General features: G+C 37.8%; 3 protein-coding genes across 5 annotated transcripts in view; 2 read left to right on the top strand and 1 right to left on the bottom strand.

Annotated features, from left to right (window-relative positions):
• The window catches only part of LOC113144758 (roundabout homolog 2), a 46208-nt gene extending 45288 nt beyond the window's left edge, over positions 1-920 (top strand). For all 3 annotated transcript variants that reach the window (XM_026330992.1, XM_026331000.1, XM_026330984.1), the window contains exon 26: positions 668-920. In XM_026330992.1, coding sequence (XP_026186777.1) covers positions 668-679 — 12 coding nt within the window. In that variant the 3' untranslated portion in view covers positions 680-920. The remainder of the gene's footprint in view (positions 1-667) is intronic.
• Positions 921-6304: 5384 nt separating this feature from the next.
• On the top strand, positions 6305-8827 carry lim2.3 (lens intrinsic membrane protein 2.3). Its single transcript, XM_026295930.1, has 4 exons — positions 6305-7434; positions 7942-8091; positions 8182-8316; positions 8423-8827. Exons 1-4 carry the CDS (start codon positions 7200-7202, stop codon positions 8482-8484), a joined length of 582 nt encoding a protein of 193 aa, XP_026151715.1. The 5' UTR covers positions 6305-7199; the 3' UTR covers positions 8485-8827.
• A 985-nt stretch (positions 8828-9812) lies between these two features.
• Positions 9813-15311, bottom strand: hspa8b (heat shock protein family A (Hsp70) member 8b). Its single transcript, XM_026331186.1, has 9 exons — positions 15167-15311; positions 12944-13153; positions 12648-12853; positions 12185-12337; positions 11331-11886; positions 11036-11238; positions 10733-10931; positions 10393-10625; positions 9813-10309 (listed from the first exon to the last, which is right to left on the bottom strand). The coding sequence occupies exons 2-9, from the start codon at positions 13146-13148 to the stop codon at positions 10118-10120; spliced, it is 1947 nt and encodes a 648-aa protein (XP_026186971.1). The 5' UTR covers positions 13149-13153; positions 15167-15311; the 3' UTR covers positions 9813-10117.
• Between the last annotated feature and the right edge of the window lie 2589 nt (positions 15312-17900).

Genomic DNA, 17900 nt, shown 5'->3' with positions numbered 1-17900 from the left:
TATCAGCTTTGACAGCTTTTATACAGTATGTCAGGCAATAAGGAGCAAGAAACTGCAGAGCAGAACAATGAGTCATCCAAGTTTTCATCCAAATTTGGGTCAGAATTTTCATAAAAAGAAAAATGCAAATTAATGAGCATTTTCATCCATTGCCATTATGCATATACCAGCTGATGTGGTAAAACCATTGCAAAGTCTACACAGTTTGTGATGTTTTTATCTTCTGCAATTTGTCTCATCCCCAGTGAAGTGGAAATTTCACTGGATCTTTAAGTCCCACACTTTATTTCTGTCCTGATCATCACTGTTTCACTGTGGTCATTCATTTTGCTTTTATTTATATCGCATCACATGTTTAGCTTACCTGCTATCTAGTCACAGGTTTATACTAGCTTAGCATTCATAAATACACACTGTAATTGGTACCAATGTAAATAATTCTTTCTTGGAAATATGATACAGGAGATTATTTGGATAGTAAATGAAATTTACATATCTGTAAAAGGAGACTTTAACCCACATGTTGCTTGTTATGAGTATGCAGTATTAAAAAAAATAATTAAAAAAAAAAAAACTAAAACATTGATCTTGAGACTGGCACACAATGATAGTGCCAGTACAGTTGTTTGTGCTGCCCTATTATTCTTGTGTTTTGTTTTCTTTCCAGAGCTCCATGTAGACAAGAAGCTGATTACATGACATGACATCCTCCTTTTTCCTCTCTGAGTTCCTGTTTTCGCAAACCATCTATCTGTCGCCACAGTATCTCACGAAAAACTGAAGACAAAAGGGAAAGCGTCAAGGCTTGGCATCCGCCTTTACTCAAACAATTTGTATTATTTTTTATTTGATTTGAATGTTTTAATCTTATTTTCTGTGTGGCCCTTTAACCCTCTTCTGTGTATATAGACATCTTTGCTTTTTTTTTTTTTTTAATATGTGATCAGATATATTACTAAAAATGAATCTGGAAGAAAATACTGTATTTTTAGGCAAAAGGAATTAAATGTAACTATTCCATTATTGTACAGCAGAATATTGAATGTATCTTCTGTTTAATCCCGACCATGAAACCGTGTGTGTTTGATGAAAGACTGGAAAAGACATGAGGCAGAAAAATTGTTAATAACCCATCATGTTGGTGTGTGTGCGTGTGCCAGTGCACGTGTGTAGTGTTTCAGTGTGTAACAGTTTTAGCTCTCATCTCTGTGTGACTGTGAACGTTGTATCCCTGTAGATCACCAGTGTGTTGTCAAGATTTTTAAACTGACCAATAAAAGGTTTGTTACAAAACTTTCCTGTTCATATGTGATGAAAATTTCAGAACAGCAAAAGATCATTCCAGGCTAAAATAAAAACTCCATGAAGTATTAGTATGAAATTTCCTGCCATCAAGTCCAATTTGTTTGGTTTTGAAGAAGACGAAGTGTTTAATAAACAAAAATTCAAGTATATCAACATAATTTAACACTCATAAGTTTTTTTACTGCCCACATATAAACACATTTTAATATTGATTTAACACTGGTGATTTTGTGGAACTGACACTGACACTTATTTGCACATTATTTAAATGGTTGCACAAGGTTGAATTTTAGTTAATTTTGACACACTGAAACAATGATACACTGATTAACTACCAGAAAGTCCTTTTTAAAAAATCTTTATACATAAATTATACATGATATTTTTGCTTGAGATGTACTGTACTGTACATAACATTCAAGAAACTTTCTTTAAAAACTGAAACTAAAATGTCACCAACAATGTCAATTTCAATTAATTTCATATTTTACAAACAAAATGAATATTAAACGCAACTTTGAATATTTATGAAACTACTTAGAGACCAAATATATAAAGTAAAATGTATTAGCCCAGCAAATCGTTTCATTTACCATTAAGAAGTCAGGTGTATGTGTATATATATACATATATATACATATATATATATATAAGTTGTGTTTAATATTTATTTCGTATATATGTTTCTGTGTGTGTGTGTGTATATATATATGTATATATATATATATATATATATATATATATATATATATGAGGACTGAGGACTGAGCTCGACTAAGGTGATATTTAAGGGTTTTGAAAATGATGCTTTACTACAGTACCTGAATATTATGTCTCACTATAATATGTGACCAAAGTTATGCCTTTGACTCTTATGACATAGACTTTATGCCTGGGAAGTGAAGACCAAGCCTTAGTATAGTAAGACATGAAAATCATGACTCAACACATGACATTAAATTTATTTCTAAATGTAGTATTTCATGAAAATTATGCCTTGCTATAGTACCTGGTGAAGCCTTTGCCCTAGAATACAATATAAAAATGAAAATTGTTATCGTATTAAAGTATGTGATGAAAAGGATGTCTTTAAATAGTATGAAAAATATGTCGTAATATAATATATTTTAAAAATTGACCTTATGTAGTGAAAATTAGTATAATAAAGATGGGCAGCACAGTGGTGCAGTGGTTAACATTATCACCTCACAGCTCAGCCTCACAGGAGGAACTCAGAGTTTATCTTGTGCGCCAGTAAAATGAGTTCTCTGATATAAAGTAGTGGGTGTGATTTGATGTCTTCTTCAGACTGTGTTCTTGTGAGATTGCATATTTGTGAATATGGTTTCATGAGAGGACCCAACCTTCTTATTGTATGACTCCTAAAACCTGACAGTGGATCTGAAAGCCTTTCTTCATGTCTGCAGCTTTATCTGCTATATGTGCTGCTTGGCTCTTATTAGCTGAGGTTGTACGGTTTTTAGGCAGAATTGGTAGGGAAGCAGTTGGATGGGAGGAATCCTGAATTGGACTCTGATGCCTTTAGCAAATACTGTCTCCACTGGGCCTCACCAGGCTAGGAGGATAATGGTCATCCAGTGGATTTTGAAGGGGTTATGCAATTTAGAAGGATTCTACAATTTTATGCTTTTAGGCCTGTAGCATGGATTAGGGTCTCTGGTTTACACAACCTCCTCACACACACACACACACACACATACACAGACGGCTCAGCTCAACCATCCACAGTCTGAGGCCACTTTGTGTGCCAACAAATGTACTCCACTGGACCTTTATTTTTTCTGTAGAAAGTTAACTTATATTACTTCAAATAATCCATGCTGACAAATAAAAAATACATAAAAGTACATTGTTAAATAGTAGTAATATAGCAAATAATAAATTGTCATTAAAATACTTGAAGTTACATTTGCTTTTTCTTGATCATGAAAAAACATCAGAAAGAGGAAATATGCAAACACTTTTACAATAAAACTCCTTCATACAAGATTCTCCTATTCCACAGAAACGTCCATTTGCGATGTTTGATCACTTAAGGCGTCATACTGTAAGTTGAATTGTGGACCATGACTGGTGCATGTGAAAACAGCCTTCTTGGGTCAAACCCAAACAGTGAAGGTCAAACTTATGAGTAAAACTTTGAGCGTTGAATGTAAATCCACATGATACCAGAGAGTGGTCAGTTATTTCTGAATGCAATATTGACGCTTTAATTCAGGTTTTCAGGATAACAGGTGAACTAAACATGCAAACAACCATATTCAAATTTCTAATACTTAATGAATGAGTAATAGATACTGACCAGGTTTGATGAGAGCAATTTCTAGAAGAGTCATAATCTGATGTCAGCTAAGTAAATCAGCCTCAAAACATTTCCTCACATTTTCATTCGGTACCAGACTACTTGGTTCTATGCATGAACCTTTTGAGAAATTATTATGAAATCATTCATCTAAATTATGATATTTTAAAATCTAAATAGTTAAAATAAACATGCCCAAGTCACATGCTGCGACTGAGATCAGGCAAACTAGTTAGAAACTAGTTTGAAACTGTTGCTCTAGTTGGTTGTGGTACAATGCAAACCTGACCAACACTTAAGCAGAAAGAAGAAACTAAACCTACAGCCCAGAAAGCTGCTGCTGCCATTATCACTGCAGAAAATCCAAAGTCTAAAATGAACAAGCCAAATTAGCAACACAATTCTGTGCTTTATTGAGCACAAAAAGCAATAAAAAGACATTGGGACAAGATATAAAAGAAACATTAGGAAATATAAAAACACACATAGAATTAAAAATAATGACCAGTCCCAAATTTAATTAAATAAAATCGTGTGGCCAATAGAAATGTTTGTCTTCTGTACCACATGAGGCAGCAAACCTATTCTTATAAATGAAAATCCACTAGTGATTCAGCCTTTGTTGCAAGACTAAATAAATGGCAGCACCTAGTGGTCACAACAGACAACAGGCAAGCTAATGCCTAGCTAATGCTCAGTGGTGCCATGTACGTTGTGTGACAAATTAAATGTATATATTAAATATGCAAAAAGTTAAAGATGTAAAATAAAAGGACAGAGTCATATTTTCAGCCTCATGCTGTGATGATGTTACAGCCCTAGCTAGTTTGTGAGCTAGAGCTTTTTTTTTTTTTTTACAGCAGATATATTGACTTGTACTAGGAAAAACACATATCTGGCCCAGTAACAGTACACATTTTCACTTTCATGGTTACATACTGTTATTATTTACATTCACATTTTGACATGCTTTTATATAATCTTCTAATAATGTAAATCATCTAATAATATAAATAATGAAACATTACAACCACAGGGATCATACAAATTCCAATAAATAAGAAAAGATAAAATAAGATAAGGGAAATTATTAAGGACAAATCAGCATTATTGCAACGTAACACAATGTCATGCACATATCTGTTAAATATTGTGTATTTTATAATGATAAAATGTGATTGTTTTAATTCAGTTCTTTATTTCGTAATGGAACGTTGACCTTTCCCTTAAAATAAATAAATTATTAAGGAAAAATATGAGCTTGTTAGGAAGCTGGAAATAAAGAGGCCACTCTGTATTGTTTGTGGATAACTTACTGCATCAATGACATCCTCAAATTATAATGTAACACAGAGCATACATTTCTATGTGTCATTTTATGCAAAATGAATGTTATTGTAAACTGCTATAAGCACAATACCATCTGTCTCTTTTACATTTAACCTAAATTTTATTCCCAAATAAACCGTAAAAAATAGACACTGCATATCTAAGACATATATGCTTCTGTTTTCACTGTGAACCCCCAACTCTGCCTCCCTAATGAACAATGTTAACTATAATAAACAGGCCTGTGGCTGAACCTCGTAGCTGCTCCCTGCGGTAAGCCGCTGACCCAGCATGAACCACATCAGGACCCTGAAATTAATCATTAATTTCATTATTTACACTGATGATTACAATTATGATATGATGACATGTCAAAATGTCTTGCATGAAATAAGGACTACTGAACATCAGCATATTCCTTCAGTGGCCTAAAACCTTGCAGTTAAGGAGTTTGATATCATCATCTTAATTGTTTATGTGCATAATATCCTCTCTCACCAGCGAGTCATACCAGGCTGTAAATGCTATACACACACACACAAATGAATCCACTCCCAGACTATATTTTGATTTTGATTGATGCGACTGAAAAATGGCAGGTTTTTGTGAGGTGATGTCAGGTTTAAGGTTAAGCTTGAATAAATGGCTGTAACGACTCTGACCGCAATTAAAAACACTTTCTGCCATTCCTTCCTGACTCTTTTAAAAGCAATATCATTGAGCCAGAGAAGGAGACATTCATTTATGGCCCAGAAAACTCTCTCTCAACTTCAGCTCCAACAAATCACTTTTATTGCAGCTGCTTCACCCTGCAAACTCACAGCTCTATTAGCCACCCACCTACCAGCTCATCATGCTCTGTTCTGCGATGTTAACTGTACACACCTTGCCCTGTGAATTTATGCTGTTTGGCCATGCTCAAAGTCACCATTACCTTGATCAATGTCTGAGCAATTTTTCTTATTTAAATGAATTCCTCTGGTGGTGTGATGGGGACTTGAAAAAATGAGAGTAAATGTTAAGATTGATGGATGAAACCTCAGTTTGTCTTTCCACAGTTATGAGGGATGGAAGGACATTAATACACATTGTATTGTGAGCCATTTCTATACTGTCTTCGTTATTCATGCGGTTGGATTCATTTTATGTACAGTAGATGAGCATATTGCACACTACAGTGTATACAAGCAGAAATTGCCTATTAACTGAAAATACTGTTACTTTATTATCTGCATAACAGGCTTAGGATTTACATAAAACATGTCAGCTGACACATTTCACAATTCATCATGGCAGATTACAGTTTTATAAAATAATCCAAACTAACCTTAAATAATCTCTGTTAAATGAACTTTTTTTCACCAATACTATGGGTAAGCCTATTTCAGGCAATGAGTTTACTGTGTGATGTGTTTTGAATTAAAAGCCCTGTGTCATCAGTATTACGGAGTTGTGCACAGCGCTTTAACAGTTTTGTATTTTCAGCAGATTCCCTGAAACACAAAACTCATCCTCTGTGATTGGTTGTGGCTCAGCGGGCCCCATTGTTCCATCAACCCGTTCATTCGCTTGGTTTCCTATGCACAAACAAAACTTTCCTGCCACCCTGGGAAATATTGGGCTCCTCTGTGCTTTCACAAACCCGCATTATTGGAATCTCTGAGATAAAGGTATGTAATCAATATTAAAATGTAATCTAATGCAATGTCATATGTATACCTATGAAATATGACGTTTTATAAAGATAGAATGTGATTGTTTTAATTCAGTTCTTCACTTGGTTCATTAGTGAAACCTTGATTTTTTTTTTTCCCTTGGAAAATCTAAGGTTTTATAAAATATTCAAACAAGATGCCATATTTTGTGGGTGCACGTAATCTAGTTGGAAAGATATCCCTGAAATCATGTGCAACATTTTAAATATATTCCCACCACTGTTCACTATTCAATGTCGGGTATCTTTCAAAATCTGGTGGTCAGAATTGAACATAGGTTTGGTAGTTCAGTCTGACAGCGCTGGAGATTAATCATTTGTCAGAATGAACTTGTTGCTTGTCTATCTTGTAAATTTCCTCTAATGGATGTTGTCTAAATAGTATTGTTACTATAATTACATCTGTCTAGCTCCAGCATAACATTTGTGGCCTCCTGCTGTATATATTTGGATGTTTTATTCATTTCCATTGCTGCCCCATGCTTGGTAATAGAAAGTTCCCCCTGTAATTGGCATAGAAGGGGCCAGATGTGGTGGGCCCTGACCTGCTCTCTTTTCTCTCTGTGCCATTCAGAGTTTTTCAGCAGGATGTACAGCTTCATGGGAGGTGGGTTGTTCTGTGCTGGAGTCGGAAACATACTCCTCATTGTCTCCACGGCAACTGACTACTGGATGCAGTACCGTCACTCCAGTAACTATATGCACCAGGGCCTGTGGCGGTACTGTGTGCCCGGGAAATGCATGACACACACAGACAGCATTGGTAAGACTCACTGGGCGTTGTACTCATTTGTATTTAAACATCTGGTGACAATAAGCCCATGACCTGATCAGCACTAGAGTCACTTCACTTGATGCAAAGTGTAGTTGAGTCACGTAAATGTTATCCAAATGTTTCTTTTTTGTAGAAATGCTGCATTAGAGTGATTTTTGCATCTAAAACACTGAACATCATAAAGCAATAGCAAATACCTTCTTAAGTCTACAGCTATTTTATTCACCAGCCTTAGAAAAGCTTATAACCATTTAATGCAACATAAGGAGTATAAATCCAACAGCAAACACTAGATGGCAAGCTGGAGTTGTTGCCTAGATGGAGAAATGCCTGAATAACAAAGGAAAATACCTGCATAACTAGCAGTTACATGAGTTGGGAGTTTAAAAAAAAAAAACAAAGCCAATGAAGACTTCAAAGATTCAGATTCCTTATTTAGTACTGGATATCCAGTCTCCCAGGTCTCAGACTATCCTTGTCTCGTGTCACTCACAGCGTACTGGGATGCCACCCGGGCCTTCATGATTCTTTCTCTGCTCGCCTGTTTCATTGGCATCGTGATCGGTGTCATGGCCTTCATCCATTACTCTTCTTTTGATGGGTTTGATAAGACATTTGCAGCCGGTATCCTCTTCTTCATCTCCTGTAAGCACCTCTCCCTCAGTCCCATTCAAGCATCTCTAATGTAGTAAAGACCTTTTTTTCAGTTAGAACTAATGTTTTCATCTTGTGCAGGCTTCTTTGTGTTGCTGGCGATGGCTGTCTACACAGGCGTGACAGTGAACTACTATGGTAAACGCTATGGCAGCTGGCGATTCTCCTGGTCGTATATAATGGGCTGGGTGGCAGTGGTGCTCACATTCTTCTCAGGTATGCATCTTACCACATCAACAACTGCCAACACAAGCAAGGATTTTCCTCTCATGTGCTCATATTGTTGTTCATGCTAATACACTGTATTGTTACTTTCTTCTAGGTATCTTCTACATGTGTGCCTATCGGATGCACGAATGCCCAAGAAACTCTAACTCACGCTGACAGGCCAGACGTCAACACAAACGCAGGCACATAGCAGCAGTGGTCCATGATACTTCATGGCCAAGAGGAATCTACACCCCAATGAACTTTCCTACCACTTCCTGTTAAAATATACTGAAATAAATGAAATAAAAGATTGAATCTGTTGTCTACATTCTCTCTCTCTATAATAAAACATATACAAGTATACAATACAAACATAACACTAATTTGTCACTTTAAGATCACAAGTTATTGACTTTAAAATTACAGTTATTTCTGTTTGGAGTTGTACAGTATCCCCTATAACAAAGTTATGCATTAACAGTTTAATGTTGCACATATACATGCAATTATTGAATTTTATGCTGTACTACCAACAACAGTATAAATGTGTACTATACAAACTATATGAGCCTGAGCTCAAGATAAAAGTCTACATAAAGCATTTGATATCCAAATATAGCTAGAAAAAAAGGCATGTGAATGTTCATCTCTATATGCTTATTAAATGTTGTCAACAAGGGTGTAGATTTAGTTTCAGAAGGTGAAGAGGACACAAATGGGGAAAAACATGAATTGAAATGTTTTGTAAACCTCTATGCTCTGATTACCTAAAGGTACAATGTGCAAAAAATGTGAAAGATTTAGTAGCATCTAGTGGTGAGATTGCAGAATGCAACCTTCTGCTGAGATGTCAGTGTAAATATTACACACTGAACATTTAAAATCCAATGTACTTTTTTTCCCTACAAGATTCTAGCTTCCTTTCAAGACAGTAAAAATATAAACTACATTAGTTTTTAACCTCAACCATCTAGATGTCAGGCTCTGAGTAGTGTCTAAAGCCTATGCTGTCCGTGGTCTACAGGTATATCCATCCATTATCTATACCCACTTATTCCTTTAACCAGGGTCACAGGGATCTGCTGGAGCCTATCCCAGCTCTCTTTGGATGAAAGGCAGGGGTACACCCTGGACAGGTCACCAGTCCATCACAGGGCCATATAGAGACAAACAACCGCACACACTCACACTCACTCCTATGGGCAAGTTAGAGTCACCAATCAACCTGACATACATGCATGTTTTTGGACTGTGGGAGGAAACCAGAGTACCTGGAGTAAACCCACGCAAGCACAGGGAGAACATGCAAACTCCACACAGAAAGGCTGGGTTGTGAACCCAGGACCTTCTTGCTGTGAGGCAACAGTGCTAACCACTCATCCACCATGGTGCCTACAGGTATCATTTCAGGCTAAAAGGCATGGTAATAACTGAAGGTAACTGAGATGAGTATCAAGATTTTTACCAATTTTCATTTAAATTATACAACCATAAGGCATGAGTGCACATTGCAAAACATTTTTATTTTGCTTCATTTACAAAGTAAAGAACAGCAGCAATATCTTTGGCCTCGTAGACTTTCAAAGAAAATAACACAACGCAAATAACTGGTTCAACTCGACAAAACATAGTGCAGATGCCTGAAAAACTGCCACCAAGAAAAGCAACAGTGCAAGTGCTGCCATAAGTCTGCCATACAAAAATGATCAAATCGACCACAGAAGAGGCGATTAATAGTTGAGTAAAGAGATTATGAATACTGTAATATTATGAAAGTGATCTCATGCAAGGCTGGTCCACCTCTAGTTTAGTCAACCTCCTCAATGGTGGGGCCAGAAGATGATCCTCCTCCAGGAGCACCGCCAGCAAAGCCCCCTGGCATTCCCCCCGGCATCCCGCCTGGGGCTCCATCTGCTCCCTGGTACAGCCTTGTCATGATTGGGTTACACAGCTTCTCCAGCTCCTTCTGCTGATGCTCAAACTCATCTTTTTCTGCAGACTGAGAAGAATAAAATGGCAATTACTTTAACTCACATGCTAACATGGCACGGTTTACTACTACAAAACTATTCTAACCCCGACCTGATTTCTGTCCAGCCAGTTGATGATCTCATTACACTTGTCCAATATCTTCTTTTTGTCCTCCTCACTGATCTTGCCCTTCAGCTTCTCATCCTCCACAGTGGACTTCATGTTGAAGGCGTAAGACTCCAGGCCATTCTTGGCAGACACCTTATCTCTCTGCACATCATCCTCAGCCTTATATTTCTCAGCTTCCTGGACCATACGCTCAATGTCCTCCTTACTCAAGCGACCTGAATAGTAGCAGAACCAACCAAATAATTTATTTCATATGGAAACAAAAGTATCGACTGGCCACCAAATTTCACAGTTAAGACACAAAGAGTTAATAACACATTACCTTTGTCGTTAGTAATTGTAATCTTGTTCTCCTTTCCGGTGCTCTTGTCGACAGCAGAGACATTCATGATGCCGTTAGCATCAATATCAAAGGTTACCTCAATCTGAGGAACCCCTCGGGGTGCAGGGGGGATTCCAGTCAGTTCAAATTTCCCCAGAAGGTTGTTGTCTTTGGTCATGGCTCTTTCACCCTCAAACACCTGTACATAACATCTCAGGTCAACCAATCAATGAAGGTATATTTGAAATTTCTCAAATATAATAGTTTTTTTTTTTTTTTTTTTGCTATAGATGATGGTCATACCTGAATGAGCACACCAGGCTGGTTGTCAGAATAGGTAGTAAATGTCTGGGTCTGCTTTGTGGGGATAGTAGTGTTCCTCTTGATGAGAACTGTCATCACTCCTCCAGCAGTTTCAATGCCCAAAGACAAGGGGGTCACATCGAGCAGCAGCAGGTCCTGCACATTCTCAGATTTGTCGCCTGCCAGAATGGCCGCCTGCACAGCTGCACAGCAAATGAGAGGTTTTTAAGCTTTTAACGTGTAGCTTTTTATTAGTTACAAGACAGTTATATTTATGACCAAAAAGTGAACATACCTGCACCGTAAGCCACTGCCTCATCAGGATTAATGCTCTTATTGAGTTCCTTCCCATTGAAAAAGTCCTGTAGCAGCTTCTGGATCTTGGGAATACGAGTAGAGCCTCCCACCAAGACAATGTCGTGGATCTGAGCCTTGTCCATCTTGGCGTCACGGAGAGCCTTTTCCACAGGCTCCAGGGTTCCTCGGAACAGGTCAGCATTTAGTTCCTCAAACCGGGCCCTGGTGATCGAGGTGTAGAAGTCAATGCCCTCGTACAGAGAATCAATTTCAATGCTGGCCTGGGTGCTGGATGACAAGGTGCGCTTGGCCCTCTCACAAGCTGTGCGCAAACGACGCACCGCCCTCTTGTTGTCACTGATGTCTTTCTTGTACTTGCGCTTGAACTCAGAGATGAAGTGGTTAACCATGCGGTTATCAAAGTCTTCTCCGCCCAGGTGTGTATCGCCTGCTGTAGCCTTCACCTCAAAGATGCCATCTTCAATGGTCAGGATCGAGACGTCAAATGTGCCACCACCCAGGTCAAAAATGAGGACGTTTCTTTCAGCTCCAACCTGAAATTTGAAATCATTTTTTTTGTCATTTCCTATGCATGACAAAGCCTCTGACATTTTCAGTAACCTTCCTAATAGGAGTGTCCTATACTTCAGTTTACATTGTGCTTTCTGGTTTCCGTGGAGTGTAAGTTCACCATCTTTGGGCTTTTGACAGATGTTTGGGAAAACAAGACTTCATCTAAAAAATGTCATCCAGGGAAGGAATTTTTTTTCAGCCTTTTCGGACATTTTACATTTAATCAGGCAATTTCACCATAGCCTTGAAAACTGTACCTTGCACGCTGACTGATTTTACCTTTTTGTCCAGGCCATAAGCAATAGCAGCAGCAGTTGGCTCATTGATGATACGAAGGACATTAAGCCCAGAAATGGTCCCTGCGTCTTTGGTGGCCTGGCGCTGAGAGTCATTAAAGTAGGCCGGCACGGTTACTACGGCGTTCGTTACAGTCTGCAAGAAGGAAACAGCTGTAGGTTACACCACTTAATGGGACATTAATAACATTTTTAATAGTAATTATACATTTCTCCATCATACTAAATTAAGTTAGAGTTGCCAAATATCTAATGTAAACAAGAGAACTGTACTAAACAGACGTAATGCAATGTCCTATAAGATCTATTGATTTTTCAGGGGACAAAGAAGCCAAAACAGGTGAAGCATTATGCATGCGAATCTCCACTTCTAATAATAAAGTTATAAGTTAAGGTAATAAAGCTTGTAAAATGTATTTGGTACAACTTAAAGCACACTAGAGTACCTTGCCAAGGTATGCCTCGGCAATCTCCTTCATTTTCAGCAGCACCATGGAAGAGATCTCCTCTGGGTAAAAGGTCTTTGTCTCTCCCTTGTAATCCACCTTTACTTTGGGGCGTGAAGCATCATTAATGACTGTAAAGGGCCAGTGTTTCATATCTGACTGGACTACGCTGTCATCAAACCGACGTCCAATGAGACGCTTTGCATCTGAAGAGAAGAAAAATATTATACAACTCAGCAAAAATGTCAAAGTTTGCTAATGATTCAATAATTTGTTTAAAAAAAAAAGTTCCATACCAAATACTGTGTTGTTGGGGTTCAAGGCCACTTGATTCTTGGCTGCATCCCCAATAAGCCTCTCAGTGTCAGTGAAGGCAACGTAACTGGGCGTGGTCCTGTTTCCCTGGTCATTGGCAATGATCTCAACTTTGCCATGCTGAAACACACCTACACAGGAGTAGGTGGTGCCCAGGTCAATGCCAACTGCTGGTCCCTTGGACATTGTTCCTAAGAACATGAAAATGAATGGTTGTTAATCATTTATTGGCATTAAATTGAAATTCTAGACAGATGACAGGTGAGTATCTTAAGCTCTCTCTAAGTGCTCTGAGTAGCCACCATGATGCACAGTTGCAGTATGTGGTAATGAGGCTATTATCAGAGTCTGTGTTGTTCAAACAGAAGTGGAAACCTCTGTGAAGGTCCACAGCACCTGTTTTCAAGCCTCCCCACTTTCAACAGCTTGCCAACGGCTGACTTTATTATGGCAACAACAGACAACAAGGGCCTTTCCTAGGAATCCAGTTTACTAACCAAACTTAAATGACACTGGTGTACTTCAATATTACTTCATCATACATTTAAATTGTTTAATCAATGAGCTGATCCGCAAAATGCTACTATTCCACTATTTAAATGTAAATAATTTAAATTTTAAAAATTATTGTTTTTGAATCATTTTTCACAAAATGGCAAATTTTGCATGATTCAAGCTTTTCCAGAGTGCAGATTCTCTGCTGTTCTTTGTCTTAAGTGACGATAAACTGTATCTCTGTTGGTCTGACAGAAAACAGGCAACTGGAATGTAACAATGTGCCATAATACTAAATGTTTTTAGTATGATGTTGAAAAAAATGTTTTAACTGTTGAAACAAATGAGCAACAATTCAGAGCTAGAAATAAAGCTGGATCTACTAGTTATATGGATAATATGCTGAGTAAAACCTTATCAGATCTAGAGCTTAGGTTCCCAGTTTCACCCAGCAAGTTTTCAGTATGACTCAGAAACCAGTAACGTCTTGGAACAGACTTTGTATTTACTGTTGCTACAGTAGCAGACCATTAACAAACACTAATTTTAGCCAAATGTTAGGCCACATGCAAGGACATTGTAACTAACCTAAGCAAACCTCTGAAGGTCTTAATTTGGGCTCTGGGATGTTGTGCTGAGCTAAATGAACCTTTTTGACACCATAAATAGCAAAATTATTGTCTGATCAATTGATAATAAAAATAAAAGAAGGAAAGAAAAAAACATGTATTGCCAAAGGTGTCAATCAAATTAAAAATCTGGGGAAATTTCTCTTGATTTTTTAAATTAAATTTGACTAGTGTCATTTCTCAGGAACCACGTAGAAAACACGAAGCTTATGAAAGCGATGTGTTGAACCAGATTTAGCTCCTAGCTGATTTCCATCTGCAGACTCCACATTTCATAATATAATAAGCACCTAAATTCATACATGTCAAAACATTCATAGAGGTTTCAATATATAACTGTTACTCTCAGCACTTTCCAATATAGAGAAATAATCATTCCCAGTTTCCAGCAGACCTCAATCTTCATTAGTGACGTTAACCTGTAGAAAAGACTGCGATGTTTGGGGGCAGAGGAGTCCATCAGTAACTTCTAGTTAGCTAGTTAGCTACTTAGCTTTAGTATGAGCAGCTGCAGTACAGGAGGGCGTGTGACTTCTGACTGCAGGATGCTAGGACCATTTTTAGACAATTCCTTTCACATCAAACTTGCACAAACAATGTGCCAGTTGTTACATAACCTCTTCTACATGCCATGTTCGCGTTAGGTTGGGAACTTTTCAAACGTTTAGCTGAGTATGATCCGCATTCTGATTAATCAGAGTAGCTTAACCAGCTCTACTGCATAACGTAGCTAGCTAACTACCTGTTGTCATCCATGTTCACTAACGTTATTTAACTTTCATATCAAACAAACGTCTAACAGTTGCATAATAACCGTGACTAAATCACAAAAAAGTTGGCTTCACGTTAACTTATAACACCAACTATTGTTTAAGTAATAGCAAATAAACAAATAAAGCGTAAGTTTTACAACGTTACGTTATAAACAACATCCCTTAACAGTGGTGACGTAAAGTTACGGTTAACGTCCATAAAAGTCAGCTAACTAACAGTTAACGTCAACGTGCATATTTGCTAACGCCTCTGTCCACTAAAAAAGTTACTGCAGCTCATCATTCACCGAGCTGCAACGCTCCTCACCTCCGTCACAGTGAGCGCTTCTCTCGGCTTAACGTCGCAGTGGATGTTGTAGGTAGTGCAGGCTGTCTCTCCCTGAGTGAGTCCCGCGGTGGAAGGTCCCCGGTTCTCGCTGTCAGTCCGAGTGGGAGCGGCCGCGCCTCCCGGGTAACCCCTCTGCCTCAGAAGCTTCTAGAACACAGGAGGAGCGATGCGGGCCAATCCGCTAGCTGGGCCCGTGAGCGGCTTCTCGGTGCGCCAATTGAAAATGCAGTTTGCCGCTTTCCACAGCAGTTGCTACCAGGAATATGGATTGGACTAGGTCTGATAAGACTGTGGCTTCTAGCAATGACTGGCAGATTCTAGCCGATAAGAAGAATGCCTCATTTACAGTGCTAGAACTTTCAGCAGTCACAGACAAATAAATGCTTGGCTTATCTCTGTCTGTGCATGCAGCAGTTGTGTTTGGCAACTTACCTGGAGGTGTTTAAAACAATATTCATTTCTATTCCGGTTTATTTATAAAGCAGCACATCACAATAAGCAGCAGCAAGAAACAAGCACTATGCAGGTTAGTTGGGGTCAGGCTGGTGCATGATGGGAAACCTCCTGGCAGTTTAGGCCCATGGCATAACTAAGGTTTGGTTCAGGAGTAGCATACTGTTAATGCATTAACCTCACCAACCATGACATACTGTATTTCTCTCCATTACAAGATAGTAGACGACATAAGCTCCTTTAATAAAAGGTATCAATATCAGGCCAAGGGTTTAGGGGTGACCCTGGGACTGTGAATGATTAAAGTGACTTAACATGTGCTTTGGGAAATGACTTGAAAAAGACACGAAACAACAATAAAGGGACAAAACATACTACAAAGTGATGACAAAATGTTGCAAAAAGGACTACAAATAAATGCAGAATGACCGCAAACATGCACAACAACCACCCCGAGTCACAAAAATACTGCAAAGACACACAAAATGACTACAAAAAGGAGCAGAATGATCACAAAGGGTTACATATAAAGCTGGCTCTGCCTTACACCTGCAGTAATTGTTTTTTTGGGGTTTTTTTGGCCACTTGTGGGCAGCACTAACAAGTTGTGAACACAACACTGAGAGATGATCATCTCCTAAGTGGATATGGCACCACTTGATGAATGTTATGTCCAACATTCACTGTGGGAGGACGCTGGAGTACACGGAGGCAACAGTGCAAACCACCACACCATGTTGCTGCTCCTTATTTGTATTTTCTGCTTAATACTTCTACCACAGTATGTATAAAAATTACAGTGTATTTATCAGCTGTAATTAATTTGTAGATTCATATTTTACATATAAAGTAATGTTTTTAAATGTGACGCACTGTCGTTTTACAGCACTCAACAACCTATATATTATATATATATATATATATATAATATATATATGCATGACTTGTCTCCTTTATTTTAGAGGTAATTTTACTTGACTTAGAGATCTAAAGACAATGAAAATACAGCAGATTCTGAAATAAAGGAAAAACACATTTAACCACACCTATAAGTGCCAGTTTAAAATTCATGAGTCATTTTAGAAGCACCAAGAGACTAAGATTAGTGTGTATTACTAAAAAAAAACCACAATAGTGTGTTCACAGATCATCAGGTTATAGAACAGTCCCTGGGATTGTCTTACCATTTACACAGTGCATGCACAAGCTGTATCCTGATGTGACCTCTAAAAAAAAATAAAAAGCTCCTTCTATGTTACTGTCACAACAAGTTATGATAGAGCTCAGGTGTTACATGCATTTGACAGTGTGACTCAGCATACAGCATGGTCTAATTACAGTCAATAGGTGTTGTTGAAAGAAAATCTTTAAACTTTAAACTAAACAATACAACACTTTCTGGGTAATTTGACCCTGTAAAGGTACAACAGAAATAAAAGGAAAGAAAAGGTAGGATCAGACAGATCTAACAAGCATTATAAAACCCATGCCCAGTAAAATGTTCAAACAGTATATTATAAAACTAAAGTATAATATGTATAACATTTTGTGGATTTTCAGGTTACTATAGGTTATGTTTGCAAAGGCTAAGGTTGAAATCAAGTTCTGAAAAACCTTTTTATAGTTGCAATAAAATACAATTTAAAACATAATTCAGGCACTTAATGAACTGTATTTTGCACCGTTATACCCACACCACCCCACCCTGATTGTGGAAAGCAGTAATAAGAATTTGATATTGAATGGATGTTGCAAAATGACCTTTCAGTGAATTCAGATCGCCCTATAGAAACAAGATCCTTTTTGTGTCACACTTTTGTTTCCACAGCAGTGTATGTAATCTATTATTTCCAACATTTCTGCCTTTCTCATGTATCAATGAAAGGACACATGAGAATGTTGTGTCAAGAATGTTGTATCAAGGGTGGCATGTAAAGTAAAACTTAGTCATTATCTAAATGCAAGTTACAAAGAGGGAATCCTCTTTGATGAAAAGAAATTGAAAATTTTAGGAGCTGAACATGCCACTATCCCCCTTTTCTTAATGTTATGTAAAAAAAAAAAAAAAAAAGGATAGCATGCTTCCAAAGATAATCATACTCCTGGGAAAATGCCCTATTACTGATAGTTTTAAATGCTTAATTTAAAAAGATTATTTCTGGTAGTGTTATTAGCATTTGCCAGTATTGTAATTGTATTCTACTGTAGAGTTTGGGTATGAAAGTTGGCGTTTGGTCTCTGGGAATAACATTAAAGCAAG

This window comes from Mastacembelus armatus, chromosome 13 (genome assembly GCF_900324485.2).
Source record: "Mastacembelus armatus chromosome 13, fMasArm1.2, whole genome shotgun sequence".
Lineage (NCBI taxonomy): Eukaryota > Metazoa > Chordata > Actinopteri > Synbranchiformes > Mastacembelidae > Mastacembelus > Mastacembelus armatus.
This window is presented reverse-complemented; position numbering and strand designations above follow the sequence as displayed.

Excerpts from the sequence above, each read along its gene's own strand:
- lim2.3 (XM_026295930.1), top strand. The coding sequence starts at position 7,200 with ATGTGGTGGGCCCTGACCTGCTCTCTTTTCTCTCTGTGCCATTCAGAG. Across the intron at positions 7,435-7,941 it reads GACACACACAGACAGCATTG|CGTACTGGGATGCCACCCGG; the intron begins GTAAGACTCACT and ends TGTCACTCACAG. Across the intron at positions 8,317-8,422 it reads GGTGCTCACATTCTTCTCAG|GTATCTTCTACATGTGTGCC; the intron begins GTATGCATCTTA and ends ACTTTCTTCTAG.
- hspa8b (XM_026331186.1), bottom strand. The coding sequence starts at position 13,148 with ATGTCCAAGGGACCAGCAGTTGGCATTGACCTGGGCACCACCTACTCC. Across the intron at positions 12,854-12,943 it reads CCCCAACAACACAGTATTTG|ATGCAAAGCGTCTCATTGGA; the intron begins GTATGGAACTTT and ends TCTTCTCTTCAG. Across the intron at positions 10,310-10,392 it reads ACTGGCTGGACAGAAATCAG|TCTGCAGAAAAAGATGAGTT; the intron begins GTCGGGGTTAGA and ends TATTCTTCTCAG.